The following is a 19,809-nucleotide window of genomic DNA, read 5'->3' as shown; positions in this document are numbered from 1 at the left end:
AACTGTTAAATATGCCATTCAAAAAGTGTACTTTTACTTTTGGTACTCAAGTATATTTTGATGACACTACTTTTGTACTTCTACATTGTGGCATTTGTACTTTTACTTGTAAAAAAAACAAAAAACACCACTGAGACAAGCCCAGCAGAAGAACAGCAGAAGCTGCACCTCGTCCCGTCCCGCCACCCCCTCACCACACTCACCAGTGAAACCTTACACTCTCCCCTCTCAGGTCACTCCCACTCCAAACCAACACCATCCAAGAAGTCTTCTGAAGTCTCTCACCTCACTTTTTAACAAACAGCCGTACACCGGATTGACACCCCCAGGATTATAACCATTTTACTGTGTCCCCTGATTCCTCCTCCTGCGTGCCCCTGCCGTAAAGGAGGTATTGGATTAATAGCACCTGGAGAAAAGATGCTGGCCCCTCCAATGCTGCTGATCTAGGGGCCCCCGAGTGTACGAGAGGCTGGCTCAGAGGCAGGGTGTCACAGGGAGAAGCAGAGAGGAGCAGAGGTGACCTTCGGTGACATTAATTGATAAGCCAGGTAAGGATGGAAATCAATGAGGTGTATGGGGAATTCCATCTATGTGTGAATGGCATGCTTCTTTGGAAAGAAAGAATGTGAAAAATATATTTTTGGATCGTCTCGTATTTGTTTCGTAGCTGTGAGAATATTGAGAAGTGCTTTGTAGCCACATGCTGTTTTACACTATACAAATCCTGAGGGTTCATTTAACTCCGTGTTTACCGTGTTTAGATACACTGTTTAGATGGCCATTTGTTCATGTGTTTGTTATTTAGTTTTTAGTTTTTTAGTTTTTAGTTGTTTTTTGTTTGCTGCTGTTTATTGACCACAATGTTAAAATGTAATTCACATAGCATGTTATTTAAATGGATGCAAGGTTCATTGTTTACCTGGTATCCTATGGTTTAAATCCAGAGATTATAATTTTGAGTATATTGTTTAGGCTGATGCTAGGTTCCTGGCTTACCTGCGATCCTAATTCACTGAGGCACTACACTGTCTCTCTCGCATGTGATGTATGTGATTATACCTTGCTTATTGTAAGTCGCTCTGGAAGAACGTCTGCTAAATGCCTAAATTGTGTATTGTAAATTGTGCATGCAGAGGAGAAACGTTTGGATTGCATGTCGGAACAAACCGCCTCTGTTTTTCCCATTTTGGAGGATGATGAACAGGGGGAGGTGGCGGGGGGCTTCTGGTAGAGACATCTAGATTGCGGTCCCAGGTGGTCTACCGTTGAGGGGGAGGAAATGGAAACAGGGCCTGGGGTTCGAGACCTCCAGTTTGTAGAGGAGGAAGTGAAACTTAATGCAGCTTTGTTAAAAAGGCAAATTGAGTCTGGTGTTTCTGACAGATTTGTACCTTTGATTCAAGTAGCCTACTGTAACACAGTAACAGCTGACCTTAACTCCCCTCCACACACTGGATTCAATTGCAGTCGATGATTACAATGAATGGGCCGTTATTATCTGGTCGGAAAGTGGAAAACCCTTCATTGTATCCGTGGAATAAGAGAAATCGGGCTACAGTATGTGACAAAATGTGAAAAGTTGAATAATTAAAAAAGAAACAATTAGGCACTAAACCGGTTTCTCTTCAGTTGCTTTCAATAGGGGCAGTGAATTGAATTTGTGCCGCAGTGAAAGTGCTTAGATTTTTAAATAAATGTACTCTCATTATAGGCAATTACAGTCATTCAGCGAGTCGCCCTGTTAATAGCGCGGGCGAAACCACGACCACGTGGCTAAAATAGCCTGCTGGAATATCAGATAAGGTCACTTGCACGAGGGACAAAGATTACAATAACCACGGGAACAAAACACTCTTTCTTCATTTTGCAGGCTTCAAATTGTAAAACACACAGGCATTCATTTATACAGCGAAAGCAATGAAAGAGTCAGCCTATAACTAATATGTTTTAGTTATTGAAATTGACAATGTCAGGCTTTACAGCTCCTTGTAATAACTCAAGACAGGAGGATGGAGGAATACTGTATAAAAGCCTGGCTCATACTTCGTCCCTACGTGGTGTTGCGTGCCAAAAATAGCAGGTCAACAAGCTCACAATTGCACTTGGTGGTGTGGACACGTTGTGAGCCTGTAGATCTGCTATTTCTGGCGAGTGACACCATCGTGCGATGAAGTATAAATGAACCCATTAAGAACCGATTCTACAAATGCCTTCTAAATCCTAACGGCTTTTCTGAAAAACCTAGGTTGCTAACAGTATATCGTTGCTGTCGGGCAGAAACCTCTTATCTCCATATTTTAACTTTTTGTGTTTTTTTGTAAATAAACGCCCTAATCGATCATAGTACAGTGTCACACAAAAGTATCAAAAGTGTGTTTTGAGCTTGTAGATCTGCTACTTTTGCTATTATTATTTTTTTTATCCTGAAAAGTAACAGTTTTGGACATATGAGGTTTCCACCCGACCGAGATATATATATGTATATACCTAAAATCTAAAATGACACGGATGATTTCCCGGTTTTAATGGGGTTTAATGCAAGTATAATGAAATAATAAGAGCCTCCATAGAGATAAGATATCTCAATGAAGTACAATCATACAGTGTATAAGTCCCTGAATCCTTTATTTATAGTCACTCTAATTCACACAGTCCTTACACTCCCTCCAGTGAGCTGTGAAGCTAACTGTTGACAGCTTGACTATTTTGTTTGGAAAACTTCCTTGTGGGTTCACGTTTTGAAAATAAACCCGATTCAATTCAACTGTAAATATCATAAGCGTTGATAACAATTTTAGGAGGGTGTATAAATGCCTCACATGCTGTGCATAACACGGACTCTGTGCAGCCCACCACAGACATCTAGTGTGAGTGTAACTGCGAGCTGTAATTTAGGACCCGAGGCAAAGAGACAGTGTTCTGCTTAAGGATGAGTTCCCGTTGTGTCTGAGGTCGATGACACATCCGTCCCAAGGCCAAGGCTGCACAACCACTACTGTACAATACATAGAACAATAGTCATGTGTTTATTTGACTTATACATACAGTATATCAGTCTAATATGACAAAATATAGATACATTATACAACCATGGCCAAATAATATACATATATTTCGGGCACTCCCTGATAGAAAATGTATTTTGAGTGGCAAAGAATGTATTTACTGTAAACTGTATCTGTGAATACCTTTTCAGGGGCCGAAATAAATATTCACATTCCGTCGCAAAGTTGTGTGTATATTTTCAAACATACATGGTATATGTTGCTGTGTGAGCAGAATCAGAATCTTGAGTTATTTGTATTGGCAGTAATATTATTCAATAGTACTGTAGAATAAAACAGTTTTTCCTGTAGTCCTGTAGCTTTTTTACTGCAAGTTTCCTGCGCTGCATAAAGTGCTTCCTGTGTGTTGGGTCCCTCGTTGGACAGAAATGATTTGCAATAAAAAACGTTGTTCCCTTTGCTTTTTTAGAGAGGAAAGGGAGAGGAGATCAAACAATTGAGAAGACGTCAACTATGTATTCCAATATGCCTGTACAAAGAAGATTATACGATTATTAGACTATAGTTGCTGACGGAAATCTTAAGACCAGTGATTCTCAAACTTTGGAAGTTCAAGGACCCTCATAACTCAGAGCGTAGAAATGTAACCCGTGAGGGTTACGGGTCCATTTGTTTCCATTTTGTACACTTTCAGAGTTACAGACCTGTAAGAGTCCATTTGGAACCCCCTCAAGGAACCCTGAGGGTCCCTGGACGCGACTTTGAGAAACACTTAACCCATTCAATCATGGAACGCATCTGTCATTTTAGATTTTAGCGCTAACCATTATTTTACACTTTGTCTATTACAAAATAGCAGATATACAAGCTCATAGCGCGGCACCGAGTGCCGAGCTATGAGCTTGTTTGTTTGTCGTTTGTTCAGAAACCTGTTTCACAAAATGGTCGCTAGAAGACGTTTAAAGGAGTAGTTCACCCCCAAAACGACTTTTTTTCTATTGATTACTCACCCCATGGAGCCTTGAATTCATGGATTTATTTTTGTTTTTGTCGCATTCCTTCCTTTATTATTTGATTATAATAAATTTAGCCCCATTGATTCCGGTAGGAGACACAAATGCATTTGTGTCTCCTACCGGAATCAATGGGGACAAATTTATTATAATCAAATTATTGTCTTAGGAATGCCACAAAAACAAAAATAAATCCATGAAATCAAGGCTTCATGGGGTGTGTAATTGATAGAAAATAAGTCATTTTTTGGGTGAACTCCTCCTTTAAGCAATTGTACAGGGGTTATAAACTTGACTGAGAACCATGCGATGGTAAATCACTGATTATTTCCAATGACATCTCCACAGCTTGGAAAACTTGATGGTGGTCGCAGCCTAAAGGAAAAGGAACTGACCCGAGGCCAAAAAACATGGAAGTACGACTGGGATTTAGGATTAGCCTGGTCTTGATCATTCTGGCCGTAACTCTTTTAGGAGAGAGAGCAGAGGCACAGAGCAGGGCAGGTAAGACCATTGATTCTGCATGAATGAGCATTACTGTACACACAGAAAAAAATAAAAGGTGCCGACTGGAACCGAAACTGGTTCTTCGGAGTGATGCCGTAGAAGAATCATAATTTTTGGTTCCGGAAAAATCCTTTCACACACCAAGGTTGTTTAAAGAACCTTTTAATTTAACCACTTTTAAACCCTATTGACGAGTGTCTCCCAGGGCTCTGTACCGGGTCTGCTCATTTTTTACTTCTACACCAACTCTCGTCAGAAATAGTCGATCTACAAGCTCACAACGCGTCACAATGTTACACATTGTGACATTGTAGATTGGCTATTTTCTGCGAATGTTCGCTTATTAACTCTTTCAGTGCCAAGAGTATTTTCATAAAGTACTCCCCCAGTGCCAGCAATTTGCGTTTTTTTTTATTTTCTAATTTTGTAATTTTTCATTCAAATAAATGATCTGATTGGGTTTTTAAACCCATAATACAGTTCTACCAGTAGAGAGCAACAAATCGACACATTGATGACCTCGCTGGCTCACTCGCCCCCTCCCAAACAGGCTCACGTCACATCCGGTCATAACCGGATGTTGACATTTTTGACAATCGTTGATCGGGCTAAATTACGATGTGATACACGACTACGATGACTGATCGTCACCCAGACCAAAGAGAGTAGACGTGGACCTCTCCGTTTGTTTTTTATACCGTGTGAAAAACCGTGACTTTCCCTATTCTGGCCAAAAATGATCGCGGGAAAAAAATTAGAACCGGAACCCAATGAGTCTGAAGGAGTCAGGAAGCGAAAGTGATCATGAAAAATAAACAGTATAGCGCGACCACAGTCAAAAGTAAAAACTCGGGATTTCTCGTGCTGGCACGGAGGGTACTCGGGAAAAACTCGGGATATCTCGGGGCGTGGCACTGAGAGAGTTAAGACAGGGCCAAAATTGGTGTTTGAGGAACCATTTCTGGTAAGAACTTTGATATAAAAAAAAGGAACCATATGAGGAACACAAATAACCATTCACTAAATAAATTGGTTGTTTATTAGGTGATGGTTCTTCTTCTAACCAAGCTTCCTGTCCAACTGGAAACCTCTTTAACCAAACTTCTTCATTAACCAATTGAACCCTAGCATCCCTATTCTGGATCGAACACCAAGCTTACATATCTACAAAGATATTTAGTGTAGAGCGAAAACATCAGGGGCCCTAGTATAGAACCCTTAGTGACTCCGGTCAACTGAGTATAGGTTTTAAGTGGATAAAAATCTCCTCTTTTCTTTTTCCAGGGTGTAAAAATGTCCACTACGACTTGGCCTTCATCCTGGACACCTCCTCCAGCGTCGGGAAAGAAAACTTCGAGAAAATCCGGCAGTGGGTCGCCAACCTGGTGGAGTCCTTCGACGTCGCCGCCGACAAGACGCGGGTGGCCGTGGTCCGCTACAGCGACCGGCCCACCACAGAGTTCCAGCTGGGCAGGCACAAGACCCTGGCGGAGGTGAAGCAGGCCGCCCGCAACATACGCTACCTGGGGGGGAACACGATGACCGGGGACGCCATCGGCTACACCACCACCAACATCTTCACCGAGAGGAACGGCGCCAGGCCCAAGGACCGGGGCATCCAGAAGGTGGCCATCCTCCTCACGGACGGCAGGAGCCAGGATTACGTCCTGGAGCCCTCCAAGGCGGCCGCTAAGGCCGGGATCAGGCTGTTCGCCGTGGGCATCGGGGAGGCGCTGAAGGTGGAGCTGGAGGAGATCGCCGCCGAGCCCAAGAGCGCGCACGTCTTCCACGTGCAAGATTTCAACGCCATCGACCAACTAAGGGCACGGCTGAGGAGGAGACTCTGCGAGAGTAAGTGACCCGATGGCATTCTTTTAGCTACAGCGAGTGGTTCTCAAAGTGGGGTTCCCCAGGGACCCTCAGGGTTTCTTTAGGGTGGTCCAAATGACCACTGAGAGCGACAACTCTGAGAGCGTACATTTGAGTGTGTTGGAGGTGCAAACAAAGATACTTCTTGCATGGATTCGGCTCCTTTTTGTGGCTCGACAGCTTGGAAGAACAAATATTTGGACGTCCTGTACTAATTTTCCATGTTGCAGGTCCCTGTGTGCACCGCGATACTCAGACATATTTTTGCGCTAGGACAGAAAAAGATATCACGTACTGTACTCCTCCTAAGCTCATTGCTGACACATTGTTATTTGCACTTCCAAGACAAGCTACAGTATACTGTACCTACAGTAGATTTAACAGAAAACCAGAAGCCCAAGAGGCAGCACAGCAGTTAAGAGTTACAGATACAAAGAAAGGTACTGTCAGATACTGCAATACAAAGGGAAGAAATAGCATTACAGAAGCACCATCAATAATTAACAACATTAAGTATACTGTACATCTATGCAAATAGGCCTTTCTGTGTGGAGTTCGCATGTTCTCCCCGTGTCCCCTAGGGTAGGTACCCTCACAAAAAAAACATGCAGTAATCCTGGTCTCTATACTGCCTCCCCCTGGTCAGCCAGGGCGCCTGATGGAGGGGAAAGGAACTGGTTGGAATAACGTGTTCCTTCCACGCGCTACATGTACATCCTACCGGGGAAACCCCCCCCCCCCCTGTCAGGTGATAAGAAGCAGCTTGCTAGCTCCTCATGCATTGAAGGAGGCATGAGCTCAGTTCTGGGCTCTCCCCAGGCTGGCAGAGGGAGAGTAGCGCCCGGGATTACATACGCAATTGGCACTGGGTGAAAAAATGGGTTACAAAATCGTGGGCTAAGAATTTAGAAAAAAAACTGCAATATGCAGAATAAAAAAACAAGGTCCCAATATCATCACAGTATTCAGCCCAAAGCACAAACAAGTACCTGAGCAAAAGATATTCAGGTTATCAGTCTAGTCTAGTCCTGAACTCTCCCCTAGTGGATCAGTGGGTTATCAGTCTAGTTGTGATCTCTCTCCCTGTGGATCAGTGGGTTATCAGTCTAGTTGTGAACTCTCTCTCCAGTGGATCAGTGGGTTATCAGTATATAGTACTGAACTCTCTCCCAGTGGATCAGTGGGTTATCAGTCTAGTTGTGAACTCTCTCCGCACTCATTTTTCCTCTGCTGTGTCAAACTCGACATCAGAGCCAGAAGTCCAGTGTCACTGCTTATCTGTGCACTAAACCATGCAATCATGTCGTTTCCTCTTTCTTCTTTATTTAGTGTTTGTGGCGAGGAGTGGCGAGGCATCCTTTGCTTTTCTGTCCTGCTAATTTTAGTTAGGAATTTGAAATGCTGGAGTGTAGAGCATCCATCTTCTTCAAGAGAACAAAAACACACACACACTGACACACATACACACACTTTGCCACTTCCCCGCACAGCTATTTGAGAACACAAAATTTTTCCCTTCGCTTATTATTTCCAATTAGTACTTGTATGGCCAATGAAAGCACTGTTAGATTATTTTTTCGGAAAGTGTGTGTCTCTGTGCTGAGAGATTGTTCTTGGTGCAGTGCTCTCACTGCTCTGGAGAAAACAAGAATTGAGGTTACAGTATAACTAAGGCTTTCCAGTGTTTCACACCTCCGCACCAGACATAGGGGCAAGCTCATACCACAGCAATGTCCCTGCCTGGTTAGAAAACTGTCATTTACAAGGCACTTTTTTTGTGTGTGCGCATCCCACCACCCTCACACACAATTCATCTCTTGTCAGCAAAGCATGGGAGCAGCAGGAGGGACAGAGACGCTCCAGTCAAGAGGAAGCCATGTGCACTCATGCATCTGCACCACCTCTTTCGGGGTGGGGTTTCTGCGGTTAAGCTCGGTCGGTGGTTGAGGGGTAAAATAAGAGTCAAACTCAATTATACGTGTGCTCCGAGCACATCTGCCCACTTCACACAAAGCTGTGAGCGATGCCACTGATCGATTCTTTGAGGCACACATGGCTGGGGGGGGGCGTGGCTGAGTCTGCCATTGTGGGTTGTTTTTGTTCTGCAGTATTGGGGTATTTTTCATGTCAAGGACCCCCAAAATGATATGTATTTGGCCACGGACCCCCATCTCAAATATTTTGTGCCAGGGACCCCCAGAAGCAAAGATTTGAGTTACAAATGTTTGCTTTAAAAAATATCACATTCAAAGATTTGCACAATTTTATACGATTTAAAAAAAATAGCAGATCTACAAGCTCATAACGCGGCACTGAGTGCCACGCTATGAGCTTGTATATCTGCTATTGTTTAATAGCCAAAGTATAAAAGGTTAAAGTGGTTAAAATTATTGTGATGCTATATTAACATATTTTGCTGGGGACCCCCTGGAACCCCCCCAAGGACCCCTGGGGGTCCTCGGACCCCACTTTGAGAACCAACAGGCTACAGTATTGGGGTATGTTCTACAGGAGAGAGTTCACAACTAGACTGATAACCCACTGTACCAGTGGAACTCCACGAGGAGCAGAGAGTTCCCAAGTCACTGATAAACCACAGTCACTTGAGCTCCATGAGGTGCTCATGTGTTCATTTGAAAGCCCTTAACCTTTTGACCTTGCCCTTTGACCCCATAGATTCCAATCCAGTACCAAGGGCTCAATAAAGCAGCCTGTTCATTATTTATAGAGACATGATGTGTAGACGAAGCCATTGTGCATTAGGGAGCTGTGTTAAAAAGCACTGGTTCACAAAGTGGGGTCCAGGGACCCCCTAGGGGTCCCCAGAAAAATGAGGAACAGTTAAGCCTTACTAAAGCCTTCTTGAAGACTTGAGCCCTATTTTTTTTTTTTTACAGATCTTTACAAATCTTCTTTTATCGGGGTCCATGGCACAACATCGTTTCAAATGGGGGTCCACGACTCCACGGCAACACAACTCTAGGGTCCTTGACATGAAAATGTTTGAGATCCACTGGTGTAAAGTGATCCATACGACTTAAAAATAGATTCTCTGAATGAGCAAAACTAAAAAAGCTTCATGGTCATCTCAGTGTTTTCCTTCATGTAATCTCTAAGATCACCATGTTTTTGAGTGTAATTCTAAGTATATCAGTGGTCAGTGTAACTCTGGCTCAGCAAGCAATGCTGGTTATTTCTGCCCCGGAAAATTACAGCTCTAATGTTTCAAGTGGGTCTTAGCGTTCAGCCAGCTCCGTGTCCATGTTAAAAACGCTCTCACTTTTTAATCAAAAGCTTTTAACTACAGGCCTCTATTTACTCAGTCCTACGCTTGACCGGTGCCTCGGAGAGCTAGCTGGCTTAGCATCACAAAACTAGGTCATAAACGGACATATTTGACCCTATATAACCCGGAATGGTGCCAGTTGCCACGTGCAAAAGGCGCAGCAGTTGTCCAACGCTGACTTCATACTAAATCAAAGAGGCCTAAAGTCAAACATTTTGCTTTGCATCAACTTGATATTGAAATGGATGCGTTTAAATTCAGTCTGTCCTGAAGCAGGGATCATAAACATATTGTGTCTGTTCGGGTGGAAACCTCATATGTCCAAAACTTTTCTGGATTCAAATTCAAAAAGAGCAAAAATAGCCGATCGACAAGCTCGAAACCGTGCCACGCTTCAAGCTTGCAGATCTGCTACTTTTGATACTTTTGTGTGACGCTGTAGTATAATCAAGTAGGGCAGTGGTTCTCAACCAGTGGTCCGGGGACCACCAGTGGTCCTTGAGGGGGTTCCAGGGGGTCCCCAGCTAAATTATAGATATTCAGGAACCAAATGGACCTTTATCATAAGGGTCTTTATCATTTGTACACTCTCAGAGTTAAATTAAGATTGATTTTACAATATGAATTAAGGTCCCAGTGATAGAAATGCCATTAAATGGGGGTCCGTAGCCTAATGCATGTCAAACTGGTGGGTCCTTGAAACTAAAATGTTTGAGAATCACTGCTAGACCCGTAAAAGGCTTCTCTTCTGGGGGTCCCTGGTATATCTTTTCAAATGGGGGTCCGCAGTCTAATAAGTGTCAACTTGGGGGTCCTTGACATGAAAAGGGTTGAAAACCACTGAAGTAGGGCGTTAATTTACACGAAAGGTCAAACATATGGAGATAGGAGGTTTCTGCCCGACAGCGACGATATCCCAAATGGCCATAAAAAAAATAATTACCATAGGAGGGCGATATCAAAAGCAGAAGCATGGATCCCCATCCCCCCCCCTCAGCAAATCCAATGCTGGACCTGCTCAACACATCCAGCATGACTTTAAGTTGCTTCCATTTTAACTGTGGGGCACATTCGTAAATTATAGCTTCAGGGCCACAAGAGCAGGGAGTTGCTCAGCTATGCAGCATGCTTTGCTATGTACGTCCCAGTGTTCAGCTATAAGCACCGTCTTTAAAAGAGAAAGAGTGACGCACTCGCACCCATTCACGGAAGTATAATTTTTGGTAAAACTCTGGCTTTATAAACAATACAAACCAAGGATCCCTACAGAGTGTTCTTCCCGAAAGCCTGCCATTATCTCTTTTAAAGGACTTTAAAAGGTTTTTTTTACGCAGACAGAGGAAGAAGGGAAAAAAGCACACCTTCAATTTCAGTTATAAGTAGACCGAAAAAAACGGCACAAAACAAACAAAATATCACAATAGATGTCAGGGACAATGAAGTCTACGGTACAGACAAAAAACATAACATCTCTTCACATAACATCTCAGTCAGCCTTGTGAATACAGGCACATTTAAGGCTACAGTGAAATGCCTGTTTGGATTCTCTAGAAATAGACACAGCAGTAGAGTTTGCGTGTCACAGGAATACAAGCCATATCAACAGAATCTTCCCCATAAAACAGATCACCGCAAAGGTTGAAGGCTTCAAACTTGACAACTTGACACATCTGTGATTTATGGAAATTACAGGGTTTGACGGCACATATTTTGGCAGATACACGATGCACTACAGCACTTTTGGGTGTCTGAGTATTTGATTTCAACGATACACAATAGACAAAAGGTTTGGGCCTACATTGAATGAGAATATATGAACATGCCTATGCTGTACTTTAGGCATGTAACATACATACTGTAATGAGAGTTGTGCTCAGGTTTTGTGACATCGCCCATCCCACCTTGCGCATGTTAAAATAACCTGAATCACTCTTGTACGTTCGAAAACACAGAGGGCAAGGTGCATTGGCTGAAGAGGAACTGAATGCTGAATGACGGGGACCAAGAAGGTCACCATTGTTATGTACTGTACTTTGTCCATCGACGTGTTAGTAGACTATTCCGGGGTGAACAGTCGACGAAAATTGCTGATCTTGTGACGCGGAGTGAGCTTGTAGATCTGCTATTTTTGAAATTTGGTGTAGAGGGGAAGTGAGAACTAATAGGCTCTGTGCATGAGTGTCATGTTTTTCCAGTTCAAGTCAAAGCCAATCAAATGAAGCTATGGGGAAAATTACCTGGACAGGAAACGGATATGTCACCTCCTGAAAACCTTGGACTCCATTGCACAGAGATCGTTTCTAATTCAAGTTAATAGGCACACAGCTCGCGTAACAATCTCAATTGAGGTCTCTCTAAGGGCTTAAAGCAGTTGTTCAAAAGCATCTTTAGTCATAAAAGTGGCACCTTGACACAAATAGACAGAAAAGGCGCCGCCAACATAAACTCACCCCACATGGCATCTCATGGTTTTGCCTTTCTCACTGTCACCACCAGCAGGCCAAGCTTTTGAAATATGCCTGTGTGGTGGGGGATCTAAAAGTGTTACCTCCAGGGGTCCGTGCCCTCAGCTCCCCGGGGGACATTCTCTCAGTCTGTCTGGGGGCCACGCCGGGTCAGATCACATGACACTCCAAGTGGGACACCTGCTTCCTGAAACCATCAAAAACATAGTGTTGCTGTAGGGTGAAAACCTCATATGTCCAAAAAAACTTTACTTTTTTAAATTATATATATATATATGAAAAAACTAAAAAAACTATTACAATAAAATAGCAGATCTACAAGCCCATAACGCATCACATTGCAATGAGTTGTGAGCTTTTCCATCGGCTATTTTCACAACTTCCGTGCGTCACTCTCGTATGATGAACTAGGGCATTAATTTAAGAGGAAAACAAAAACAAAAAAGTTGACAGTGATGATAGTGTACCGTCAGTCAAACAGCTCGTAAACATTTTAATTGCTGTAAAACGGTACATGTCATAGTCACGTTCAAAAGCACATGTAAGCTATAAAGATACAACAACCTCATGTTTGTTCGCCCAAACCCTATACAGTATACTGTACTTTGTTGCCCGGAGTCCCCCAGGGTGCTAAACTAGGCCCTCTCTGATTTCCATCTACACCAAATCTCTGCCGAAAACAGCTGATATACAAGCTCATGTATAGCTTGTTAGCTAGCTATGTTTGCTGAATTTTCGTTCAAGATTAGGGATGCTGCTGGGGCTCTTTTTTATTAAGAAAGCATAATTCATAATCCTGCTGCATATCTTGTTTATTTCCTGATGGATGGATTGTCACTAGGGGCTTGTTTTGCTAAACTATCTTCCTTTTTTCCCCCCCTCAGATGTGCTGTGTCCAAACATGAAGGTGCAACCTGATCGCTTTAAGCCCAACAGTACCAGTTATGGTCTTGAAGAGGTTCCAGGTATGTGAAAATGGCCGCTTATTTCTCCAACATTTCCACAACCCCCCCTTTTTGTACATGCAGAACAACAGCGTTATGGATGCTGAGGACAAGCATGATTCAGGCAACAAAGTACAGAGTTCCAGATGGTAGACAGGTTATTATTCTTTTGGAGGGAGGGAAAAAAACTCACAGAAAAAAAATAAGAACAAGACAAACATTACTCACGGTATCTCTAAATGATTTAAGGAAGCTCAGGCACATTCATTAAGTTTGTTTAACAGATGTGTCATTGCTGTCATCAGAGTACAGAAATGCTGAAGTATTCTTGTAAATGTGTACAAAAACTTCTGTAAAACAAATTGCGGACCTCCTCAGGCGTTACATCACGACAATAGATGGGGATACTAGAGCCTTTCAAAGAGCTGTGACTTGCAAGTTTAGACCAGTGGTGGAAAGTAACTAGAGTTCACTCAAGTACTGTACACTCAAGTACAATGTTGAGGTACATTTACTTTATACTTGAGAATTTCCTGAATTTTGTGTTACTTTAAACTTCTACTCCACTACATCTCAGACAAATTTGTACTTTTTACTCCGTTATGATTATTTGTCAGCTTTAGTTCGAAAATAGCCAATCTACAAGTTCACAACGTGTCATGAGCTTGTCGATCATCAGATGTTGTACTTTTCATTTGGTACTTTAAGTTAACTTTTTTTTTTCTCTGTTCCTACAATTTGAATTATCATTTTGAAATGGTTTCAAAACAAATTGAATTTTTCCATGAATTAAAAAATAATTCAAATGCTTTTCAAAATAATTTTATAAAAAAAATACTTTCTATTTATTTAAAAAACGTTAAAGAAGTAGGCCTAGTGAAAATAGCAGACACGTCGTGAGCTTGTAGGTCTGCTATTTTCACTAGTTTGGGTCCAGGGGAGACATTAAATTTGTCTTTTGGATCTCGAGCTAAAAAGTTTGGGAACCACTGCTTTGCAGTGTATTAGTGCAGCACACTCTGAGCAGATCTCCTGTAGATGTAATCGCATCATGTGTCTTCTGTGTTCATGAGTTTCTCAGAAATCTTTAGTAGCACAGCCAGATAGGTAGAGTGTTGTCATAAGAATGTCTATGGGGGATGTGAGTTCCTGTCTGTACCTCCCACACACATTCATCACGCTAAGAGAGAAAACAGACACACGCACGCACGCACACGTACACACACGTACGCACACATACGCACACACGCGCACACACAGGCATAAAGCTGCTTGACTCCTCTGCTACTGCATAGGACTTCATGGAATTGACAATGGTCAATACAGTAAATAATGTTTTACAATGTATGCAGGTATATCTCATCAAGTAGACTTTAGCCTACTCTGCACATTATGCTCACAACCTATAAGACTGCTTCATCTGGGTGATAGATAGACAGACAGACAGACAGACGGATAGACGGATAGATGGATAGATGGATAGATGGACGGACGGACGCACAGATGTGCAAATGGTTAAATTGCTGTTGGCCAAAGGGACGTTTTGAGTGTAACACCAGAAACCTAGGGGTTGGGTTTCGATGGTGACATTTTTCACACCCCAGAATTTGTAGCTACAGATTGAAATGGCTTTCGGTCAAAAGTTAACGACCAGCCATAGTGTGATTTGAAAATATAGCTATTTTGACAAAAGCGGGTGTTTATATTGTGTTAGAGAAGACAGGACCGGTTGCCACTGACGAGACAAGATATCACATCCTCTCTCCACGCAGGACCAGTGCCAATTACGTGGTCATGATGTAGCTCCTAACTGTAACGGAATAAGGATAAGTCGAGATAAACCACTAAAACCCAACTATGTTTTTTGAAGCAGCCTGAGAACTTTGTCGTTTGTGCTGTAAAAAAAAAACACATCTTAATTTAAATTAAATAAATCATTGTTTAGTCCAAGCCAGCACAATATCCAAATCCCTTTTCACCGCGAATATAGTTTAACGAGGACGAAAGCTTGAGGGATTTACTGTAAGGGACATAAAATTAAATAAGAGATATTGCCTTTTTTAATGTTTAGCGTTCATAGCCTACAGAGATACTTTAATTGGCTGTTTGGTCTCCACCGAGTTGTACTAAATCTAATCATACCCCTCTTCTTAAGTCTGAGGGCTTAGAGCTTTAGCTCGCTGTCACAAAATATTTGAATTAGGCAAATCAAAGACAAGCGGTAAAAGTTAAGATCAGCAATTTGTGGCTGAGAGGCTTCGATTTTCTCCCTGTAGTCAGAAGCACTGGACAGAAAGTATTCCTTGTCATTATGAACTGAGCCTCTGAAAAGCTGCGACTCTTAACATGACATTTCTATAAAAGAAATGTCAAGTCTAATTGGACCTGATTGTATTTTGACAGCCAAGGAAACCCTGTGGGCAGAGACAGACAGGCTAGTATTTAACCAGACTTGTGATATTGACAAGAGAGAGAGAGAGAGCCCAGAGTCATTGAGGCTCTAATCTTCATTAGTGGTTGTCTAGGCGAGTGTGACTCAAGCTTTTTTGTGTCAAGGTCCCGCAAAATTATATGTATTTGGCTGTGGACCCCCATCTGAAAATATGTTGTGCCATGGATCCGCAGAAGCAAAGATTTTAGTTAAAAATGTACAGTTTAAAAAAAAATATATACATTTATATTCAAAGATTTGCACACGTTTTCAAGATTTTTCAAAAATAGCAGATCTGCAAGCTCATATCGCGACAAGAAGTGACACACGATGAGGTTGTAGATCTGATATTTTTGAACAGCCAAAGTATAAAATATGGTGGTTAAAATTATCGTGATGCTGTATTAACTAATTTTGCTGAGGGCACCCCCCAAAGACCCCACTTTGAGAACCAAAAGTCTAGGGCCAGTGGTTCTCAAAGTGGGGTCCTTGCAGAGGTTCCAAGGGGCCCCTGGCAAAATGAGGAACAGTTTAACCACCATTTTATGTATAAAAATGTTTTCAAAAATAGCTAAAATAGCAGCTCGACAAGATCACAACATGTATTTTTTGCTATTTTTTAACATCGTCACCAGCTGTATATAATGACATGCCCTAAAATATGAAGGCAAGGTTGAGAGTCATTAATTTAACTGTTATTTCACCGGCTAAAAGTGAGTCCAATGAGAGGAAGGTATAAGAATAACTATTTAGATTATAGGTTTCACCCTCTACACTGTTATTTCTCCATCTATAGTGTAGAGTTGTAGAATTCTGTACTTCTGTACTTAATCTAATCTGACAAAAAAAATATTCTCTTATGGGGTCCCTGGCACAAAATATGTTCAAATGGGGGTCCACGGCATAATAGGTATCAAACATGAATACTGTATGTTGGAGAACCACTGGTCTAGGCTGCCAGTGATATTGAAAAGATTAGGGGTCTTCAATCTTCTGTGTATGTGTACACTTACATTTTATTTAAACAAATTGGCCCCTCTGTAGTAACTCCTCGGACCCAGGGCGGTGGTGGTTCTCAAAGTGGGGTCCGGGGACCCTCAGGGGTCCTTGGGGGGGTTCCAGGGGGTCCCCAGCAACATCTGTTAATACAGCATCACAATAATTTTAACGCATGCCTACGTTGGTTATTCAATCATTTTTTTAAACACAAATCTTCTCCTCTGGGGGTCCCTGGAACAAAACCTTTTCAGATGGGGGTCCGTGGCCAATTACATATCAATTTGGGGGTCCTTGACATGAACCACTGCCCTATAGGGGTCCAGGATCCACCTGTTATAGAACCCTGGAATAGATGGAAAAGAGGCCTCCAGCTTGGTGGCAGCAGCTATAGCTTAGCACATTGGTTCTCAAAGTGGGGTCCGGGGACCCACAGGGGTCCTTGGAAGGGTGCCTGGGGGTCTCCAGCTAAATTAGTTAATATAGTGTCACAATCATTTTAAGTTAACCACTTTAACCTTTTATATGTTGGCTATTCAAAAATAGCAGATATACAAGCTCATAGCACGGAGTGCCACGCTATGAGCTTGTAGATCTGCTATTTTTCAAAGATCTTGAACATTAGTGAACATCTTTAACACAAATCTTTGCTTCTGGGGGTCCCTGGCACAAAACATTTTCAGATGGGGGTCTGCGGCCAAATATATATCAATTTGGGGGTCCTTGAAACCAAACGGTTTGAGAAGCACTGACTTAGCAGGCCTTGCAGCAGCAGCAGGGTACACACTACACATGCTGCCAGCTGTCCCCCATCAAAAGAATGCACTGTGTAGAACGCTTTTCTGCCTTTTCCCAGTCGGTGAACTCATCTGGATTTTCCCACAGATCGCCCCTTTGGTCGTTTTTGGCCGTTCCAAAATAACTTTTTTTTTGGGTTGATTATACATCATCCCTTGCCAGGGGCAAAATTACAGGTCTGTGCATGCAGATCGTCGCAAACAGCCACAGAAACAGTGTTGGGGGGGAGAGAGAGAGATTTTGCATGGTGAAAAAGCATGGTGACAGAAGGGAATACAGGGTTTATAAAGACACAGCTGGCATGGGGACCTCGACCCATGCACCCCTCCTCCCACCCAGTGTTGCCAGATCTTGTGAGTGAAACAAGCAGACAGGTCTATACGAAAAACAAGTCCAAAAGAAGCGACTATAGGTTGCATGATCACACACACACACGTCCCCAGCAAAATGAGTTAATATAGCATCAAAATTGTTTGTTTTACCACTTAACCAATACATTGACTACTTAGCCGATCTACAAGCTCACAATGCGTCGTGTTATGACACGTTGTAAGCTTATAAAAAAGTGAAATATTTGGAATATGTTTTTAAATACACAAGTCTTGTGTGGGGGTCCCTGACACAAAATATTTTCAGATGTGGGGTTCGCGGACAAATACATAATAAATGTTTGAGAACCATTGGACAGCATTAGACAGCAGGCCCAACTAAGCGTTTCACAGTTCTACCGCTTCTTTCGCATCCATTGTTTCAATATGAATATTTCTTTCGCCGATAGCATAGTCTTTTTTCACTCTTGCGTGCCATCCCCCCCTGACGTTGGTGCCCAGTGCTGCAGCACTTAAAGCTATTGCATTGATCCACCACTGATAATAAGCGGACTTGGCAACACTGCCTCCCACACATAGGATGAGGGGGTGGATGGGGGACAAGTCACGCGTCAGACGGAGAAGTACTGTATCAGTTAACAGCAGCACTAGAGCTCAGCTGCTCCGACAGACTCAGTGGTACTTAGTGGCTGATAAGATGGTTGCCGTGCCATTTATTTTTCCTCCTCTGTTATTGCGTCTGTTGTGACGCCATCATTTCCGGTTGTTATTTTCTACCCCTGTTGCTAATGGCACGGGGGGGAAGCCTATACGGCCTACTACAGTGTGTGTTGTCGTGCCACCGTCTGCCACCTGTTTCCAGGCTTAGGCCTATATTTCCAAAGACCCCAGTATAAGCCTGTGGAGGACTCTCACGTTACCGCCTTCAATATGTGGTGGTTTGCATTGTTGACGGCCCACAGACAATACTGTAGACTACACTGATGGAAAGTAGCCTACAGTAACTTTACAGTAGTGTTTCTCAAACTTTTTCATGTCAAAGGACCCTCAAATTAAAAATGTTTTGTGCCAGGGAACCCCAGAAAAGAAGATTTATGTTACAAAAAAAATCTAAATTACTACACTTATTTAAAATATTTTCCAAATATTTTCACCAATAGCAGATGTACAAGCTCAGCAATAGCTTAGCAATTTCCATTGCGCGAAACCGTCATACAACTAAGTATGGCCTAAATTAGGCTTCAACGGTTGTTGTCTCATCATGAACCTTCGGTCTGAACTAGGCCTTAAAGTGCAACAGCAGTTACACTAATCCAGATGAGCACGGCAGGCAGCGCAGCTCAAACTCAAAGGCTTTATTAAACAAGCAAGTCCAAGGGAGCTGGCTGGCAAAACAGAATAATCACTATCCTGGGGATAAACAGGAAAGGTCAAACACACAGCATAGGCATAACAGAACCTGAGGCGGAACTCAGAAATACAGGGTTCAGGTAAAAGAGTAGGTTTAAGAAGCCAAGACATCATAACAAACTCTACAATCTAGCATAGGCTGAGCAGAGTGAGTGCAGTTTTACAGAGGCAGGCTGACGAGGGAAGTGACGACAGGCGTGTTAGAGAGGAGAGGGTGGGGGAGAGAGGGGAGGGGAGGGGAGGAGAGAGAGAGAGAGGCAGAAAGAGAGGGGGGATGTAAATATGTGTAGCAGATAAAGTAACTAAGTGCATTTACTCAAGTACTGTACTTAAGTCCAATTTTGAGGTCTTTTTACTACCAATTATCAATACTTCTACTCCACTACATCTCACAACGCGTTGTGAGATTGTATACAGGGTTGCCAGATCTGCTTATTATAATTTCCTGCAAGATTTTATTTGAAAATAGCCGATCTACAAGCTCACAAGCGTCGCATCGCTTATTTTCAAACATTTTAGTGCTTTTACTTTTGGTGCTTTTAAGTATATTTTGATGCCAATCCTTTTGTAATTTTACTCAAGTAACATTTTGAACACAGGCCTTTTTTACATTGTGGTATTGCTACTTTTACTTACATCCGAGTATTTCTTCCACCACTGGTGGTCAAGATGTTGACTTTCCACGTGGGAGACCCGGGTTCAAATCCCGGGCGCTACATTGGTGCCATGACCCGGATAGGGGTTCCTGGTGGG

The 19,809-nt window shown here is 42.6% G+C and overlaps 1 protein-coding gene across 3 annotated transcripts in view; it reads left to right on the top strand.

The window, feature by feature from the left end:
* The first annotated feature begins 274 nt into the window (after positions 1–274).
* The window catches only part of col22a1 (collagen, type XXII, alpha 1), an 89,592-nt gene continuing 70,057 nt past the window's right edge, over positions 275–19,809 (top strand). For all 3 annotated transcript variants that reach the window (XM_080441557.1, XM_080441556.1, XM_080441555.1), the window contains exons 1-4: positions 275–551; positions 4,370–4,525; positions 5,813–6,379; positions 13,033–13,113. In XM_080441557.1, coding sequence (XP_080297683.1) covers positions 4,432–4,525; positions 5,813–6,379; positions 13,033–13,113 — 742 coding nt within the window. In that variant the 5' untranslated portion in view covers positions 275–551; positions 4,370–4,431. The remainder of the gene's footprint in view (positions 552–4,369; positions 4,526–5,812; positions 6,380–13,032; positions 13,114–19,809) is intronic.

This window comes from Gymnoscopelus braueri, assembly GCF_963280865.1.
Source record: "Gymnoscopelus braueri genome assembly, chromosome: 11".
In the NCBI taxonomy this organism is placed as follows: Eukaryota; Metazoa; Chordata; class Actinopteri; order Myctophiformes; family Myctophidae; genus Gymnoscopelus; species Gymnoscopelus braueri.
This window is presented reverse-complemented; position numbering and strand designations above follow the sequence as displayed.